Genomic DNA, 17,518 nt, shown 5'->3' on the forward strand with positions numbered 1-17,518 from the left:
ATTCTTCCGGTACAATACAGACACACATGGTGGGCGATGGCTTTTAGCATAAATACCCTAATATGTATCTTTATTCCTTCAAAATATTCACTCTTGTATCTCCAAAGCGTTTACCTCCTCCACAAATCTATCATGCCAAAGATATATTAGACTATCGACGAACGGCTTTCTGCCACATGATGACATAAAATGATTGAAAAAAAAAAACCCAAACGTATTGAATTTGTACAGGAAAATATCTATAGATCTTTTTGTGAAAATGATTATAATAATTCACGAACAAGAAACATGAATAAGCCGCGAATGAACAATGAAAATTGGATAAATCTTCTGCTTTGTTCTAAACTTTTGCGCCGAACTCATGGAATATTCTTTTTCCTCTTACCTTTTCAGATGAATATCACGGGAAATGTGTCGTGCATATTCTACGTGTATGGAGATGAGTGAGTATCCATCCCTTATTCTTTGTTGTAGCACATTGGTTTTCTCCCTGATATATCATTTGGATTTATACACGTTAATCAGCGCGATACAAATCTCGCGATTTGCAATGTGATCAAAATCTCGTTATTTTCATTTTTTTATTTTTTATTTTTTGCAGTGTAGACAAAAAAATCCCACCAATTATCGTGATCAGCATCGCGCTGCAAATCCCAAGAAATCTTGCGCTTATACAGTAATTATCCCACTGCTTAGCCCTGCCATGACCGTGTGAACGCTGGGCCAAATAATCTCGAGATTTCATATCCCATCATTCAAAGCGCACATCACAACAACTTGCGAACCACATCAACAGTGTGCGCACCAAACCCACTGTGATGCTCATGAACAATAGAGTTATTGATATATCGATCGGCAATTAGCAGAATATTTCTGTCCGTGCGAACGCATGCAAAAAAAAAAAAAAAAAAAAATGTCCAGGTTTGGACGTGATCGTTATCCTGCTATTTTTGTCCCTGCGAACGCTTGCAAAAAATCTCGTGTGAATGCGACTATCGATAAGAGGCTTACTACCGTATTCACAAACATTTGCGTGGATGGATTAAAATTCATAACAATTCACTACATTTTCATGGAAACTATATTGTATTTCAAAGGGTTTGGTGTCTCTTTTCCTCAAACGGAACAAACTGATCATTAAAAAAATCAGCACATTTGCTCAAGTATTTCCTAGGATAGTGATTGCATTAACATTATGATAATTAATATCTCCTCACTGTCATATTTTGATCTGTTTCATTCGTGGTCGAGTTTCATGTCCTCGGTCTATGTTTTCTCATAGACGTGTAAGAAACGTCCGGATATCATCGGAAAAGTCCACAGTACACTGATTTGTCCTCCTGGTTTTGTTGCCCCCCCCCCCCCTTCCCCACCGTCTTTCTTCATCCCAATCAGGGATGGTAGCGGTTACTGGTCATCCGAAGGGTGTCGGGTGGTGGAATCTAATCGTAGCCACACCAAGTGCGCCTGTAATCATCTGACTAACTTCGCCATTTTGCTTGACGTCACAGGCGTTTACACAGAGGTAAGCATGGGGTGCTGCTGGTGACGAAAACAACAACATATTAACAAAAATGCAAACAAAAACGCTGAAAAACCCAAAGGGAGGATGATCCCAAACCATATCCCACTTATCTAACGTGAAGAGAATGTGATATTGGCTTCTGGAGATGGCTTCTATAGACACGTAGTCATGTCGCATCAATAATATTCATTAGGGTACTTTTAATCATCGGGTATCTTACTATATTCTAATCAAAAGCTAAATATTATATCGAAGTTAGGATATGATTTTACTCACATTGTTTGTGCTAATATTTACAAATATACCAACATTATCTTGTATAAACCCAAGAAGAAAGAGTTGTGAATCATTAAACATGCAGAATTAAGAATTCAGTTCTAAAATGATTAAAACCTATGTCTTTTAGGTGTAGATTCAGAAGTGATTCAGTTATTCCATTCTGTGTCTCTGATTTTAACCACGAAATTATTTCAAAACTATAGTTTTATGCTGTGATAAACATATACCTTCTGCATGAATCTAAGCAAGAATCTTGAAAATAAGGAAGCTATGTCATCAAGTTCACCTTTAAGATATATTTCCAAGTATAATCAATCTAATATTACCTATATGGAAATGTTCAACTTCGAGATGTACTAAAATGCTCCAATGTAAAAAAAAAAAAAAAAAAAAAAAAAATCCTTTCGTGTAATCAGATTCCTGCGGTTCACAATCTCGCCCTGGAACTGCTCACCCTTATTGGCTGTTCCATATCGATCGCCTGCCTCGCCGTTTCCATCTTCGCCTTCAGCTTCTTCAAGTACGTGATACTCAACCTGGTTTGTTCATGTTAACGGAAGGAATGCATTTCTATTTTAAAGTTTAGCGACAGGAAAGGGTATGGATTCATAAGATCAGGGGGTGTTTCATCAACGTTTGTCGGCGCTGACAACTTGAATCACCATAGTAACCGTCAGTGACCAGAGCATCTTAGCCAATCAAAACCAAGGATTTTGCTGAAATTGGTCAGCGCCGACAGTTGTCGGCGCTGACAAGCGTTGATGAAACATCCCCCTGATGCAAGGCATTATCAATACGACATCCTTCCTGTCTAACAGTGAGAATACAACATTTGTTTTCCTTTCATTAACTTTGGTTAGGCTGCGGACTGCTGCTATGTTGGTGTAAAAGCGTTCTTACATTTCATTTATGTTCAGAATCGCTAAGAATGCTGGCCAACGTTCACACGTAATTTGACAACTAGTATTCTTGAAAACTATAGTCGGGTGTTAGTTTTGCACGTTTTTACCATTTCCATGTGGTTTTTGTGAACTACAAGATGCCATTATTGAGTACCGACGATATCGCTTTACAGTCTTTTGTTATAGCTTGGGTTGAAACAAGGTGCGCGCATAAATACTCGAGCCAGCTGAGGTTGTTTAGAACCAGTTTCCATAGTGATGAATCACTATGACGTCACACTTTGCTATTCTATAACGAGACATATCATTGCCTATGTTTTCGTCATGTATAGTGTATAGGGGACATCTTCAGTTTCTTCGTTTATTTGATCATTTTCCATATAGTAAGATAAATGGCAGGGTAGTCCATATTCAGCTGTACTAACTGGTGTTTCGGGGTCCAGACCTGTGTACTTGACACGGGGATAGAACATAGAAGCGACAAAGAGCAAGTACCTATAATAACGAACGCCCTCTCCCGTTCTTCCTCAGGTCACTGTGGAACACACGCACCACGATCCATCGAAATCTCTGCATCTCGCTTCTTGTTGCTGAGCTTCTTTTCCTGGTCGGCGTTGAGCGAACAGAAAACAAAGTAAGTGCCAGGACAATGAAAAAGAAAGCAACTTGATAAGAATAAGCAGAATTCCCTGGAACAGAAAACACCGATGCAATCAAGACATGTGCCCTGACCCCCCTCCCCCCCTCCCACAACATTATTTTATTTATTTTTGTCCGACAAAAGGACAAGCTTGCTTGTGAATTTCACAACTGCCCGAGGATGGAATGTAAGGAGTAGCATCAAAATCTGTTCGACAGGCGGTATCCCAAAATCACACGTCACAGGACGTACTCATTAAAAACATCGATTTAATGGTGGCAGAAAAATATGTGTCGACACCCACCCCGCCCCCCCAAAAAAAAAAAACACAAACAAACAAACAAACAAACAAAACAACTGAAAGGCAAAGCCTTGATAATGACTTACAATTATCACGACAATGGGGAGAAACAGGATCCATTCACTCTTAAGCTTCTTCTCATCAGTTTTTGTTTCCATTTTTGATGGATTAAGATGGCTCTGTGGAGATGAGGCGGATTAGTGTAATCATCAGATGAGATGGCTATAGTACTGATAGTATGCCAATGATGCAGTCCCCTGCAACTGTTTTATTCACTGTAATCCAACACCTTACAACCTACAGAATGTACATAGACAAGAAGGTGACCCCATAATGAAGCAAGAGCCACTGTAGCACCCCCACGAAGAGTAAAGAAAAAGCAAAACAAAACGATAACACAAACAAAAAGATGATAAAACAATGACATCAACATTCCCACGGCACGTAAAATGATCATTGTCTTCTATAAAATTCTCCTTGTCCAGATCGCGTGTTCTGTGATTGCCGGCCTCATACATTACTCCTTCCTCTGTGCCTTTGCCTGGATGTTTCTGGAAGGCATCCAGCTCTACATCATGCTGGTCCACGTGTTTTCTACCAACTCCAAGGTTTTCCCGTACTATCTTGCTGGCTACGGTGAGTCGATCGCCACGTGAGGACACTTTACTCCTTTAGTCTTACTGCCTACGAGAAGTCGCGTCGCTGATGAGCTTGAAAATAATTCTTGTATCGTTGACATGGTTGAAATGTTTTGGATTAAATCGACACCATACATTTCATCTTTTTGGCATATATCAAACAACAACAACAACAACACCACCACCATCACCAACAACAACAACCAGTTCATGACAATCTCTGCACGAAAGGAGGAGGCAAAGTAAGAAAGAAAGAAGCCAGTCCATTGACTCCACCAAACGGACATATTAGGCGAATAAGTGTATAGGGGATAAGATTTACTCTTTGGTATCAAATTGTAAGGACGTTTATATGATATACCAGTACATGTAGATTTGTCTCTTTTATATGTGACTGGTGATTGAATACGACACTTTCAATTGTCAATGACGATTAGCGTCCTCCGAACGCGATAATGGAACCGCATCCTATGAAATGACTAGCTTAGAACAGTGACTCAAACTCAAATTCATGAATTTCTTCCGTCGAGATGTTTTCATTGCAACTGATTGACAAATTGCCCTACATCGACGTAAATAAGCACTGAATTGATCAGTGTTTTTTAGTAGTAGCCATGATAAAAAATCATGGGCGTACATACTCGAGCAGGATTCGAACCTGATCAGTAGGTCGTAGGTTCGAATCCTGCTCGAGTATGTACGCCCATGATTTTTTATCATGGCTACTACTAAAAAACACTGATCAATTCAGTGCTTATTTACGTCGATGTAGGGCAATTTGTCAATCAGTTGCAGTGACTCAAACGTTGATATACATGTACATTAATGACATACCGCCGATTTCCCCTTAACCAGGAGTTCCGGCTGTAATCGTGGCCATAGCGGCCGGTGTTACCCAAGGGTCTGGGTACGGCACAGACATGTAGTAAGTAACGTGATTAATCACTCATGCACTCTCTAATTGTTTGCAAGTTGTCAATTACCATAGAAGACTCTGGAATAACTTTATTTTTACTGTAATGAGTAAATAATGCCATAACAACTGATTTGAATATTCTTTTGTATACTGTTGTATCAAAGTATGATACAAAAGTCCCTGAAGAGAATTATACAAATATATGGCTTTCTAAATTACAAGGCTATATGCTTCCCGTGATTCGACCAGAGTGGCGAAATTCCGCAGACCAAACTCACAGTTTCTGAGTCATGCAACAAGAGAAATAAATAAACCTAGACGTAGAAACAGGGTGGTTAGAGTATGCATACTGTCACGAAGACAGACGCCAAAGTGTTGGTATGATAGGCCTTGATTTAAGATTGCCTATTCCGTACTTTTATGAAAACCACAAATGACACAGTTAAAGAAAAAACAGACAATCAAACATCTCTTGCGACATGTGCTATTGGGCATCATATCATAATCTTTTTCTTGATGCAGCTATAACCACAACGATAAAACAAAGGTAAATAGCAACACGCCTACAACACAAATTGTTCGGCATTACGTAAATGGAGAGCATTTACTGTTTATTCGTCGTTGAGCAAATGGAGTCTTGTGAAGAACGACAATAATAAATGATTGTACACTTCTTGAATTGAAGTCATTGTTTGAGTGTATTCTTTTGAGATAAAGAGAAAAAAAAATCGTTGAAAAATATCGTATTTAGGGTCCCTATAGTCAAATGACTGTAGTACCCTAAGTGCATGACCGCGACTTAGTGTTGGATTTGTCTGGGTGTTTGTCTAGGGCTAGTTAGTCTTATATTCCCCGTTGGTGTAATTCGGAATTGTAATTCCACTTTTCATGTACAAAAATAGAAGGTCAATGGTGTATGTATGTATAATTGTTTTATTTGGGGGGAATGCATCCTACAAGCATTGCTTTTTTTCTAGCGTTCCTTCCATCTTATTTCCAGCGTTTTAAATATTTCAGAATGTTTTTGTGTTTTTTATTTTTACCTTGTCAATGGTACATCCATAAATTCCATTTACAATTAATCATTTTGCGATGTCGATATCTTCTACATATAAAAATGCACTCATGTGCTCTGTACAAAAAAAAAAAAAGATCGTATTTACATGTTTTGTTGGAGATGGAAAAAGAAATGAATGAATGAATGAAATTGATTTCTTAGTCCTGAAAACAGTAAGATAATGTCAACATTCTACCTGTCTGCTTCTTGTGCATTCAGTGAAAAGACAGAGGGAGAGAGAGAGAGAGAGAGAGAGAGAGAGTTGGGGGGGGGGGGGGAGGGAGAGAATGAAATAAAGATCATCTTGATTGGTTAACATAAAGCAGCAGGTCTTAAGTATACGATTACTCCCCTTCCGCCATATTTGTGAACCAGCGGCCAACGACTTCATTTAGCACCCTGAATCATTATTCTCTCCTGTGACTGTACATTAAACACACGTTAAATCTCTACTCTTTTTCACTTCATATCATAAAGCTGCTGGCTGTCCACTGATCGCGGTTTCATCTGGAGTTTTGCCGGACCTGTCGCCCTCATCATTGTGGTAAGGAAAATGCATGATACCGAGAGCTTGATGAGGATGAAATGATTGATGCCTATTAAATCTATTCTTACCAATTGTAATTAAATTGAATCATAAAAACATAAATCAAAATGATTCAGGCCAGATTGAACCAAGCCAAACAGGACCAAACCAAACTAAACTGAACCAAACTAAGCTAAACTAAAACAAGAACAAAACAAACCTAAACTCTACTTAACTCTATTCAACTAATTAAGCTCACCATTGCTCACCTGAACTAATCTAAAGCAAAGCAAGTCAGACGAAAACCTCGACAAACCCCCTATTACACGCCATGCTAACTTAGATATATAATTTTAGACAACCAGAATGACGGGAATTTTCATCAAAATCGGATAGATATATAAAAAAAGCACTCTAAATTTTCTCCTGTTTTCATCAAGTACCTGCTAATTGGAAACGAAATCTCTAAACGGATGGTACACAAACTATTACTGAAATCATGCTGTAGGTCAACGATTAACCCTTTTTATGCTAGGGACTTTGCACAGTGTGTACAACGCGATGGGGTTTTCATGAAATTCTGTAGCTATGACAATCTAAACATAGGAGACAATGTGATGAACGGGTGACAAAATGGCGCCTAACATGTCATGAAAGCTTCCAGAAAAACAAGTTTTTGTCAGTGACTCAGAGTTCTGGACTCCCCTTTTAATTTAGCATTGAATGGTGGCTGAAATAATTATGAGCACCTAGTTTCAGCCATTACGTTGCATACGGCGCCATGGCCATCACGTGATAAGGCTCCCTAGCAACGAAACATGGCGGAGGTGGAGAACGTAGGAGCACAGCTGTCAAAGCGGCCATCAAGTGGCGCCAGCCATAGTAAACATTTTCAGTGAGACACTGGGTGATGTAACGACCACTGACGACCCTGTAAATGTTTTAGTTTTTCGAATGCCTCTGTTTACCAGCCCGGAAATAGAACTATTGACTAGAGGTCTTAACCGCTGATCTGCATAAAGAGATCGGCGGTCTGATACCGTCACATCAAAAACTACTCCTCTTCCACCCTTTTGCGCTGACTGCAGGTCAATTTGGTGTTCATGGTAGTGTCCTTGAGGGTGGCCTACTCCGGACGAGCTGCGGTCAGTAAGGATGCCACGTCTTCGCAAGATATCAAGTGAGGAAACTTTGGTAGCTGAATCTGGGTGCATTGAATCGAAAGAGCAGTTCTTCAATTGTAGATCCTATACCACCAATATAATGTCCTGGCGTGCTTTTTGATAATAATATGCGCCCGAGCCATTACCTAACAGTATTTGCGTGCAAGTTTTAACAATTTAAAGCACACAGTCAAACAACATCTTTACTCTAAAATTAAGATGGCTTGGAGGTTGGCGAAATGAAATATGGTGTTAAGACATGACCAGTGTAAATCGAAACATAAATAGCACAAGAAACGAATCTTCACAAATATTTGACACCAGTGCTGAAGATAAAAAATTTAGTGTATAATATTTCGAGGAACCGACAGTTTCCTGCAGTCGACCTTCATCAGAACCACTGCGCCCAGGATGTTCCTTGAGAAACACACCTGTCCTGATTAGGGGAATTTCATATGTTCATGTCTCACAGATGATTTGCGTGATTGGGAGAGAGAGAGAGAGAGGGGGGGGGGGGCCTCCAGGGCAACAAAATGGGAGAGATATTGTTATTAAAGAACTGATGTTTTCGGCATGGTCTTGACTATTTATTATCATAGCATGGTCTGTACTTCATAAAATAATACATAACCTTGCATATACAACGCTGTTTATCTATACCTGGGTTAGAAAATATTGTCCTTAGGTATACTGATCAGGGATCCAGGTGATGTAAGTTTGGGTAAATCCCGTGTCCTTTCACTTTCTCTTTCTTTAACAAGTACCACTTTCCTTTTCTTCCATCTCCTATCCTTACGCAAGTCATCCCTTCCTTCTATTTTGTTCAATATGTATAATATTACATGTATGTACAAAGGCTGCGAGCAAATCAAGCTACGCTTAACTGAACGCTTAAGCTATAGCCCTTCTGTATCATTGATTGTATCGCTGATAAGTTTTGTTATGCATTGTTAAGTCAGTGGAGACAAAACTACTTTGTAAACGACTTTACAAATAAACATGGATGTTCATGTAAAATGATAATGCAGGAACCAATAAATCACATCAAATCAAATCACATAACATAACATCACATCACATCACACCACATCACACCACACCACACCACACCACACCACACCACACCACACCACACCACACCACACCACACCACACCACATCACACCACATCACACCACATCACATCACATCACATCACATCACATCACATCACATCACATCACATCACATCACATCACATCACATCACATCACATCACATCACATCACATCACATCACATCACATCACGTCACGTCACGTCACGTCACGTCACGTCACGTCACGTCACGTCACATCACATCACATCACATCACATCACATCACATCAAACATAGTGAACAGAAGAGTTTCTAGAAGAGTGCTTCAATCAAGTCAACCAGGTGAACGCGTCGACATTCACTTCCTTCCTCTGCAGGGTGTGGATCAAGGGAGCGGTTACCCTCACGTTTCTCCTGGGAAGTACCTGGGTCATCGGGTTCATGAATCTCGCTGAGGGCACCCTTCCTTTGGCATATGCCTTCACCATTCTCAACTCTCTGCAGGTATATCTATTTATATTCACAGCATCCGGTAAATGACCTCAACATTCGTACTGGTCACGTGACTCCAATTTGCCTGCCAAAATGATTGCGTTTGGGAACGGTTCCCATTTTTGTTTGGGTCATTCAGGCTGGATAAAAATTAAAGAAGAAAAGTGGAAAAGTTTTGACTAAGCTAATTACAACCAACACAGAAAGAAGAATATGACACCAAAACATATAAAGTTGAATGTAAATTATCAATTTCATTCCTTAGAACATTATCTTGAAATATCTTTTTTTTTTGTCTTCTTCTTTCACATACGTTTCCAAGAATGAAAACCTTTAATGGAGATATCAAAAGGTTATCTCTTTAAATTCCAATATGTCTCTTTACCAGAAGAGTAAATAACTTGAAGAATATGATAATTCTCATCGCAGTATCCGCCTATAAGGTGGAGGGTGCGAGTCTAATTCAGTTGCCTTTAAAGGTATTGTTTACCATTGGAGCAGTAATTTGAAAAATGTTTGAGATATAACACATTTGATTCTTATGCGTAGGTTAGTTGTATCATAAAAACATCCTACCATATAAATATTTAGCAATAGAGCCTAAAATAAAAGGAGGTATCACTATTTTTTCTCAATAAACTATAACTGTAGACGGTTTACTCTAGAAACAATTTCATCATAACCATTGTTCACATTTTGTATATTTAACAATACTCGATATTGATTATACTGATTAATATTTTTACATTGGTTGTTTCTATTCCGAACTCACGTTTTAGAACATTTTAAAGCATTATAGCTGGGTTTTTGTTTCATTTGCAAATGGTAAATAATGTCTTTAATCATAGACGAAATCAGACATGCAGTAATAAATTGAGCAGTTTATTGTGAGATGTCAATAACCCATGAGAACACGGGCTATACATCAGGAAGTACATTGCAACAATGCCTTTGCCTTTAAACATCCAGAGACTCGCGTGTCAAAAATCAATTCTAGCGGAACTTCAACAAGTTTAATTTTCCGCTGTAATTGTAAATCTATTTTTAATGGAAGGAAATAATGAATGTGCAAGTCCTGGATATACGATTATATAGCGGGGACATAATGGTACGACTAGTCTACTGTTCTGTGCGGTTATAACATTGCTTGTTTGAACTTCATGTGATTCAGAGCTCCGTCTGTAATTTGAATTTGTTATCGATGTTGTCACATCAGCTCAAAATAGGGGCTTATGACTGTAAAGAAAGTGAGAAAAAGTTTTAAAATCGATCATAATGATACTGTATTTTTGAAGGATAAAGGCGTGCAATTAAAGTGGAAGGATCGTCTTTTCCACTAAACTTGCAGAGCTTTGTGGTTTGATTTTGGATGTGGGAACGAAATCAGGGTTTCTTTGAAACAACTGCTTAGCATGCTAAGGGTATACTGTCTGTAGCAGAAGAGATGACAATAAAATGATATCTAAGCTTGGCCATGATCAATGAATAAGTACTGTAGATGGAACGGAAACATACATCTTCTCTCTTGTTTATGTTTGCATTTTCAATGGTCAATATTGATTGTTAGGAAGGGCGAGCGTGGGCAGATATTAACAAGCTAAAGCAAAAACACAAGCAAACTATGAGAATAAAAACAAACTTTTGAAAGTTTTATCTCAACTGTTTGTATTTCATCTTATAAGCTCTTCCAAGCACATGCTAACCCATATAAATTAACAGGTACACAAAAGCCAACATCATTTTGTTTATTTGTGTTGAACAAATGAATTTTTGCTTGAACTGAATTAACATTGGTTTGTAGAGATTTCGTTTTAACCTGGGATTAAAGTGAATCGTTCTTTTACAGGCCACACTGGGAGACATAGAGAAGCTTTAACCATAACCAAGTCTTTATGAGCGTTTCCCTTATCAATCAACTGCTCCACAAGGGAATCGTATTTAGTAGTTGCATTCAATTCAGTGGATAGGTGATCGTTGTAGACATGTAGACGTTAAAGTAAATTCAAATGTATTGATGGACTTTGGAGCACTTCGCTCTTTGATTCCTGCTTTGCTTTTGTGAAAGCATGATTTAATGGCGGGTTGATGATTTTCTGAACTGTCATTGATTTTGCTTCAATCCACAAAGGGGCTTTTCATCTTCATCTATCACTGCCTTGGCAACGAGCGGGTCAAGAAGGAGATGGCGAAACTCTTGCTCCGTCAGAAGTGGCTGCCGAGCTGGCTCCGGGTCAGACTGGAACCACTGGTCCCCTCCACCACCAGCACCTACAGCACACAGCAGAGTAGTGTGGACAAGAAAGTGAGCGGCAAGACTAGATGATGCATAATATCTGTTTCTTCTTTTTAAGTCTTACATTTCCAAACTCATTAGATCCTTAAAATTTTATCCCGTCTCCCCCCTCTCACACATGTTGCTTTTTCCCTCTGCCTATATCAACTACCCCTCCCCCATCCATACTGAGTCCCTTTCGTTCGCCATCTTGCACATGTATTGAAACATGGTAACATCTATAATTCTCTTCATGTATTGAATGTTTGTACACTTATCTTCTGTTTTCTTTTTGTTTTGGACAATATTATTTTTAAATGAAGGAGAATAAAGTTCAAGTTCAGGATCTGTTTAATCGATTTTAAAGCAAACTCAATTTGATCTGTCTTGTCTTCGTGCCAAATAAGAGTATAAGTTAAAGGAATTGTATAGTATTGGTAAAGTTGGAGATTTGGCTTTTAACGTTTTTGAAGATACCAAGAAAACACTTATGAAATAATACGGAGCATACCATTCTAAGAGGAACTCAAAGTTTATTTGATGAAAATCGGTTTTAGAATGGTCAAGACATCCAAAAACAAAGTAAAACAAGGCGATTGTAATAAAAGGTGGGTCCCACGTTTTGCTAGGGTCATTCTTTTTTGGATACTTATCTCAGCCGTTTCAAAACCAATTTTCTACAAATAAACGTTAAATTCCTCTTGGAACTACATGTTCTTTCACATTTCATAAGAGGTTTTACAGTTTCTCACCAAAAAATGTTAGAAACCTGAAGTTAGGTCTCAACCAAAACTGTGCAATCCCTTTATCTCTTTGAGTGCCATCCATTAAAGGCCAGTCAGGCATGTGAGATGTCCTTATTCATGATGGCTGTATTTTCTTGCGATTGTTTTCAACAGGCGGATAGCACTAAGACAAAGAAGACTGACAGTGAGTTTTGTGCTTTCCTTGGTTTATAATTCAATGTCTCGCTATCCTCTCATATGATGAATACTTTAAGATGACAGAATATGTACTTATGGATAACATTGTCCATGTGAGTATTGCACTTTAACACAGCAAATTAGAGGTTAAAATATTTTTCCCCACCTTGTTTGTGCCTGCAAACTGGCGGTCTGTCGACCCCTTTCCCGACTGCCTTGTATCCATCTCCTCATTACAACGCAGAGGAGAGTTTCAAAAACATGCCATGTACCCAGACAAATTGTTTTCGCTAGGTTGATACAATGCAAAGATCATTGATTGTCCTAACTTGGTTGACTAATTCGCAAAATCGAATGGTATCATTTCAACCTAAATTCATTTTCAGGGATTAGTGCCGACGTCGTGAGAATTAGGCGAATATACTATTCTAAAGTAAAGGCTGAAATGTTGATGATAAGGCATTACCTAGACTAGAAATGGGCATTTAACTCATTTAACTCATTCTGCGCCAAAGTTTGGTCAACTATTGCTTAGTTGCTTTATTCAAATTTGGATTCGGAATAACTGTTTGAAGCTTCTTCACAACGATCCGCTGATGTCGGGGAGAGTTGACGGATGCACCACCGACAGAAACCACTGCGCAACAGTGCGCACCATGATGCATGGTGCAACACTGCGCACCGTAATATGGCGCGAAAGTTGTAATCGTGTCAGACGGTCACTTTCTGTTCGTCCTCATCATTCACAGGTGTGGCGCTGACCGACAAGAAGGATGCCGTGCATCCAGTGGCCTACGTTCAGGATATCGACGTGTCGGACGAAAAGCCCCACTCGTGGCTCTACGATAAAAGCGGGGTCCTGAATGACAGAGCTAACTTAAAGAATGACGTCGACGGAGCAGATTATTACTAACTAGCTACATTATCATTTCATTATTCGCTTTGACAATTGTTTGAAGGAGGAAGAGCTCAGGGAGGGAGCGATGGGTAAGGTGAGCGAGGGAGGGGATCGAAGAAGGTTAAGATCACATTGATAGAGAGAAAGAGCTTGAAACCAGGGAGGTGGACGGTCGTCCATATCCCTGCATGCCGAACTATATTCGGCTCAGGCCATTTAGATTCTGGCAGGACTACAGGACTCCATACATTGTCCTTTGCCCCCCCCCCCCCCCCCCCCAGTCTATTAGAATTTGATCGTTTTTATGTTATCAAGATCTCATGGTTGTAAGTAATCGCAGATAATCAGGTGTGTGAACATGATCCATCCGACATACGGAAATGTCCCGTGGAATAAAAACTTGACACATCTGGTTTCCGCCTTTATATATCAAATATAGGACCTATAGATTTCCAAAAAAGAAAATTTTCCAATGACAAAGTAAAACAAACTCGTACTAATAAGAAGTGGGTCCAAACTTTTATTAGGACCTCTTTGTTTTTGGATATCTCAGCCATTTTTAAACCAATTTTCATGAAGAGAACTGTGAATTCCTCGTAGAAGCAAATACTCTTTCATATTTCGTAAGAGGTTTCTCATTTTATCCCCCCCCCCCCCCGAAGAAAAAAAAATGGAAAGCCCTTGAAGCCCTATCTCAACCAGAACTATACCATTCCTTTAAATGATTCGAATTGGAGTGAACAAAGAAAAAAAAAATCAGGCAATCAAGTAAGCTTGCGTGTTCTCCCTCAATCTAGTTTTCAGGGTTTATGATCCCTTCTTGAAAGTTGAGTGTTTTCGAATATTGCACACCTTTTGAGCATCTCAGCCGCTTTTTTTTTCTGTAGTTTATCAAATTCAAAGGAATCCATTCTTGCCTTAGAATATAAGGTTTCATTTGTAGTAAAGAGGGAAGTTTATCTCCTGAAAAGTATATGCTCAATGAAGTGCTGTGAATCTGACATTTCATTATCAATGTGTTTGAGTTTTGTTTTGTTTTGTTTTGTTTTTTGTTTTTTACATGTCTAAAAATTTCTTTGGTAAGAGCCATTGGTATATTATGCAAAGGACCTAGCCGGCTCTTGGTAGTTATGTACTGTTGAAACCTTCAGGAGCCAGATAGGGAGTAATAGCAACCTCGTGGTACTAGAATAGGAAATGATTTCAAGTGAACTGTAAGTGGGACCGGACAGAAACGGGAATGGGCGTGAACACAGATCCAAAATTTCCCATAGATCTTGCAGGTAAGGAGCCGGTAGATTTATACAGGTTACACTCTTTGCGCCTGATCCCAGAATCCGTGCACACATGAATTATGCTTTTACAATTTTCAATCTATAGAGGTATTCCCTTCCACGCCATGTCACGGTGAATAGTTCCCAGAAGTTTCGGTGTATGGATTCGTTAAAGTAAATTTAAGTCCTTCAACTTGATAGGAGAAAAGGAAGGAATAACAAGCGAAAGACAAACAAGCAACAAAGAGGCAATCTATCTACGACGCTTAAATCCTTATTGAAACGACAATAGTAAACGGATCTTATTATGATTTTATACATTCTAGACGCCCTGTTGTAGAGCTAACAAATCAGCATTTCATGAGAATCAGTTTGAGTGTGACAAGAGCGAATTCCTCATCGGAGAATTCTTGTTTATTGCGATAATGGAATACAGTTGGTTGCTCACCAATAAGACGATAAAACAATATCAGTGCGATGTGATGGTTTACAGCAAGATGAGTTTAAAAGGACGTGACTTAAACCAAAATGCTTGAACTATGTTTTATCTGTCCGGTTACCTTGCCAATTAGTTATCAAAGTCGAAAAAGGTGAATAGCACTTGTTCACTCTTTAGCCTTGTTGCGACATCAGTTTCAACCACATAACACCATAGACACGTGATATACGCATTGCTATTACCCTGTCTGGATCTCATCTGCTTGCGTGCAAAGTCACTTTAATGTTTGACACATTTCATTAGACCTGGCAACAACTTTTACAAGGTAACCAATCCAAAAACCATCCTTGATTAGATTGAATCGAAAGTCAAAACGCTGCCAGTCCAATGAGTTTTAAAACTGTGACTGATTCATTTCACACGTACAATTTCATTCATGAAATGGGATAGATTTTAGAAATATTCCAAGAAGGATTAAAACCGCTGCAATCATTGGAAATGTGATGCTGCCTTCTGGTATAAGCCTGTCCGTAGTCAGAGCATGTCTCGATAGAAACCAACAAACCAAGGAAATTAAATGATATGAATGGAGTCTCGGACTTAATAAGTTCCATGTTTGTTTTCCAGATTGAATGACATCTTATGTATGAATTTGATAATAACGTTTCAACAATGTTGCTTCTTATTTTGTCGATGCTGAAATGCTATATAATTTTTACGTCTAAAACAACAACAAAAAACAATCATGTAATCACTCATTATTTGAAGTATTAATGAATAAAAGTTTTAAAGTGTATATGTACTTTTGATTTAGCAGTAGCAAGCGTACCTTTATTCATGAAGACATATATGATTTTAGACAAATGTTTTGAAATTTGTCGTTTGTAGATACATTTCTGATTAGTTTGCTGCACTGAATTACACGTTTACTTTTAGTGCAGGAATATAAATTGTAGCCGCGTTCATTTCCTGGGATAGAAATTAGCTATGGAAAAAGTGCATGGAAAAGCAAACAGTGGACTCTCATTAAACATTTTGATGCGTATAACACGTACAGGTAAGATAATATTATTAAAACTCAGTGCGTTTTGTTTAGCATTAGCAAAATTGATATCAGCAATATCGCTAACGTCTTTCATTCTGATCAATAGCCATCTGATCAATAGCCATCTGATCAATGTGCAGGCTAATCCATTAATTTTAATCGCATGATTAATTTCATTGCCTTGATGCTGATGGTGATGATGAGTTTGCATTGTAGTTTATCATCATAAATCTTTACGCAAGTCAGGCTAATGTATTGAATTGATTTATTTTGGCTTGGACAAGTGTTGCAAGTAGTACCTAGAAACCCATATGTTATTGTAGTGTTTTGTTTTGATAATATTATTTGCATTTGCAGAATTAAGCGGTTGTAGTTAGGATGAAAAAGAAAATAGATTCTCTCTAGAATTGATTTGAGACCTGATATTTCTGTAGTTGAAAGACTTCAGAATATCTATATTTGTTCTTTCTTGGCCCTTTCGTGGCTACTCAAGGTTAAAGAGGCGGACAGAAGAGATACATTAGTCTTTGTGTTTACAACCTATTGTCTATTTCTTGTTCAACTTATTTCTCAGATCAACCGAAGGTGTTGTAAATACTATTTTTGATACACCTCCTTTTTTGACATTCAATCTATGAAAACGGCCACCGAAATGTGCTTTGAATGTATCCAGATTATGTAGATCTTGAAAAGCTGTATACAAAGTGTAATGAACACACGTCTGCTTTAACATAGCAGTTTGAGTACTGGGGAAGTATGTGGAATGTGCCTTTACGTCACCAAATTAAGGAACGAAAGGAAACAAACTAAAATGAAGACTCCGAATTTGGCAAAATCACATTTGCTCCCAAATAGGCAACAGGATGATATAACTCTTCCTCGTTGCAACGTATTAATTGATGTTATATTTCGATTTTTGTATTTGATAATATATATTGTTTATGTTCTAAATCCTACATTGTTTTATTTCACCCCACGTGATGAAACCGACAAGTCGAAGGTATTATGATGAATCTAACCAACCGACCGACCGAAGGTCGAATGAACCGTCGATGTTCCCACTCAATTTTCAGTGCTTAGATGTGAATTCTCCTGTGGCATGTTTATTAAAGACATCAGATAGTAGTAAAACTAAATTCATCCATTAAGAG

At 38.5% G+C, this 17,518-nt stretch overlaps 1 protein-coding gene across 1 annotated transcript in view; it reads left to right on the forward strand.

Annotated features, from left to right (window-relative positions):
* The window catches only part of LOC140237130 (latrophilin-like protein 1), a 32,974-nt gene extending 19,350 nt beyond the window's left edge, over nt 1–13,624 (forward strand). Inside the window, exons 12-23 of the mRNA XM_072317073.1 lie at nt 394–443; nt 1,396–1,525; nt 2,221–2,324; nt 3,238–3,340; nt 4,133–4,283; nt 5,141–5,210; nt 6,736–6,802; nt 7,873–7,964; nt 9,402–9,528; nt 11,645–11,818; nt 12,688–12,718; nt 13,461–13,624. Coding sequence (XP_072173174.1) covers nt 394–443; nt 1,396–1,525; nt 2,221–2,324; nt 3,238–3,340; nt 4,133–4,283; nt 5,141–5,210; nt 6,736–6,802; nt 7,873–7,964; nt 9,402–9,528; nt 11,645–11,818; nt 12,688–12,718; nt 13,461–13,624 — 1,263 coding nt within the window. The remainder of the gene's footprint in view (nt 1–393; nt 444–1,395; nt 1,526–2,220; nt 2,325–3,237; nt 3,341–4,132; nt 4,284–5,140; nt 5,211–6,735; nt 6,803–7,872; nt 7,965–9,401; nt 9,529–11,644; nt 11,819–12,687; nt 12,719–13,460) is intronic.
* Nucleotides 13,625–17,518: the final 3,894 nt, after the last annotated feature.

This window comes from Diadema setosum, chromosome 13 (genome assembly GCF_964275005.1).
Source record: "Diadema setosum chromosome 13, eeDiaSeto1, whole genome shotgun sequence".
In the NCBI taxonomy this organism is placed as follows: Eukaryota; Metazoa; Echinodermata; class Echinoidea; order Diadematoida; family Diadematidae; genus Diadema; species Diadema setosum.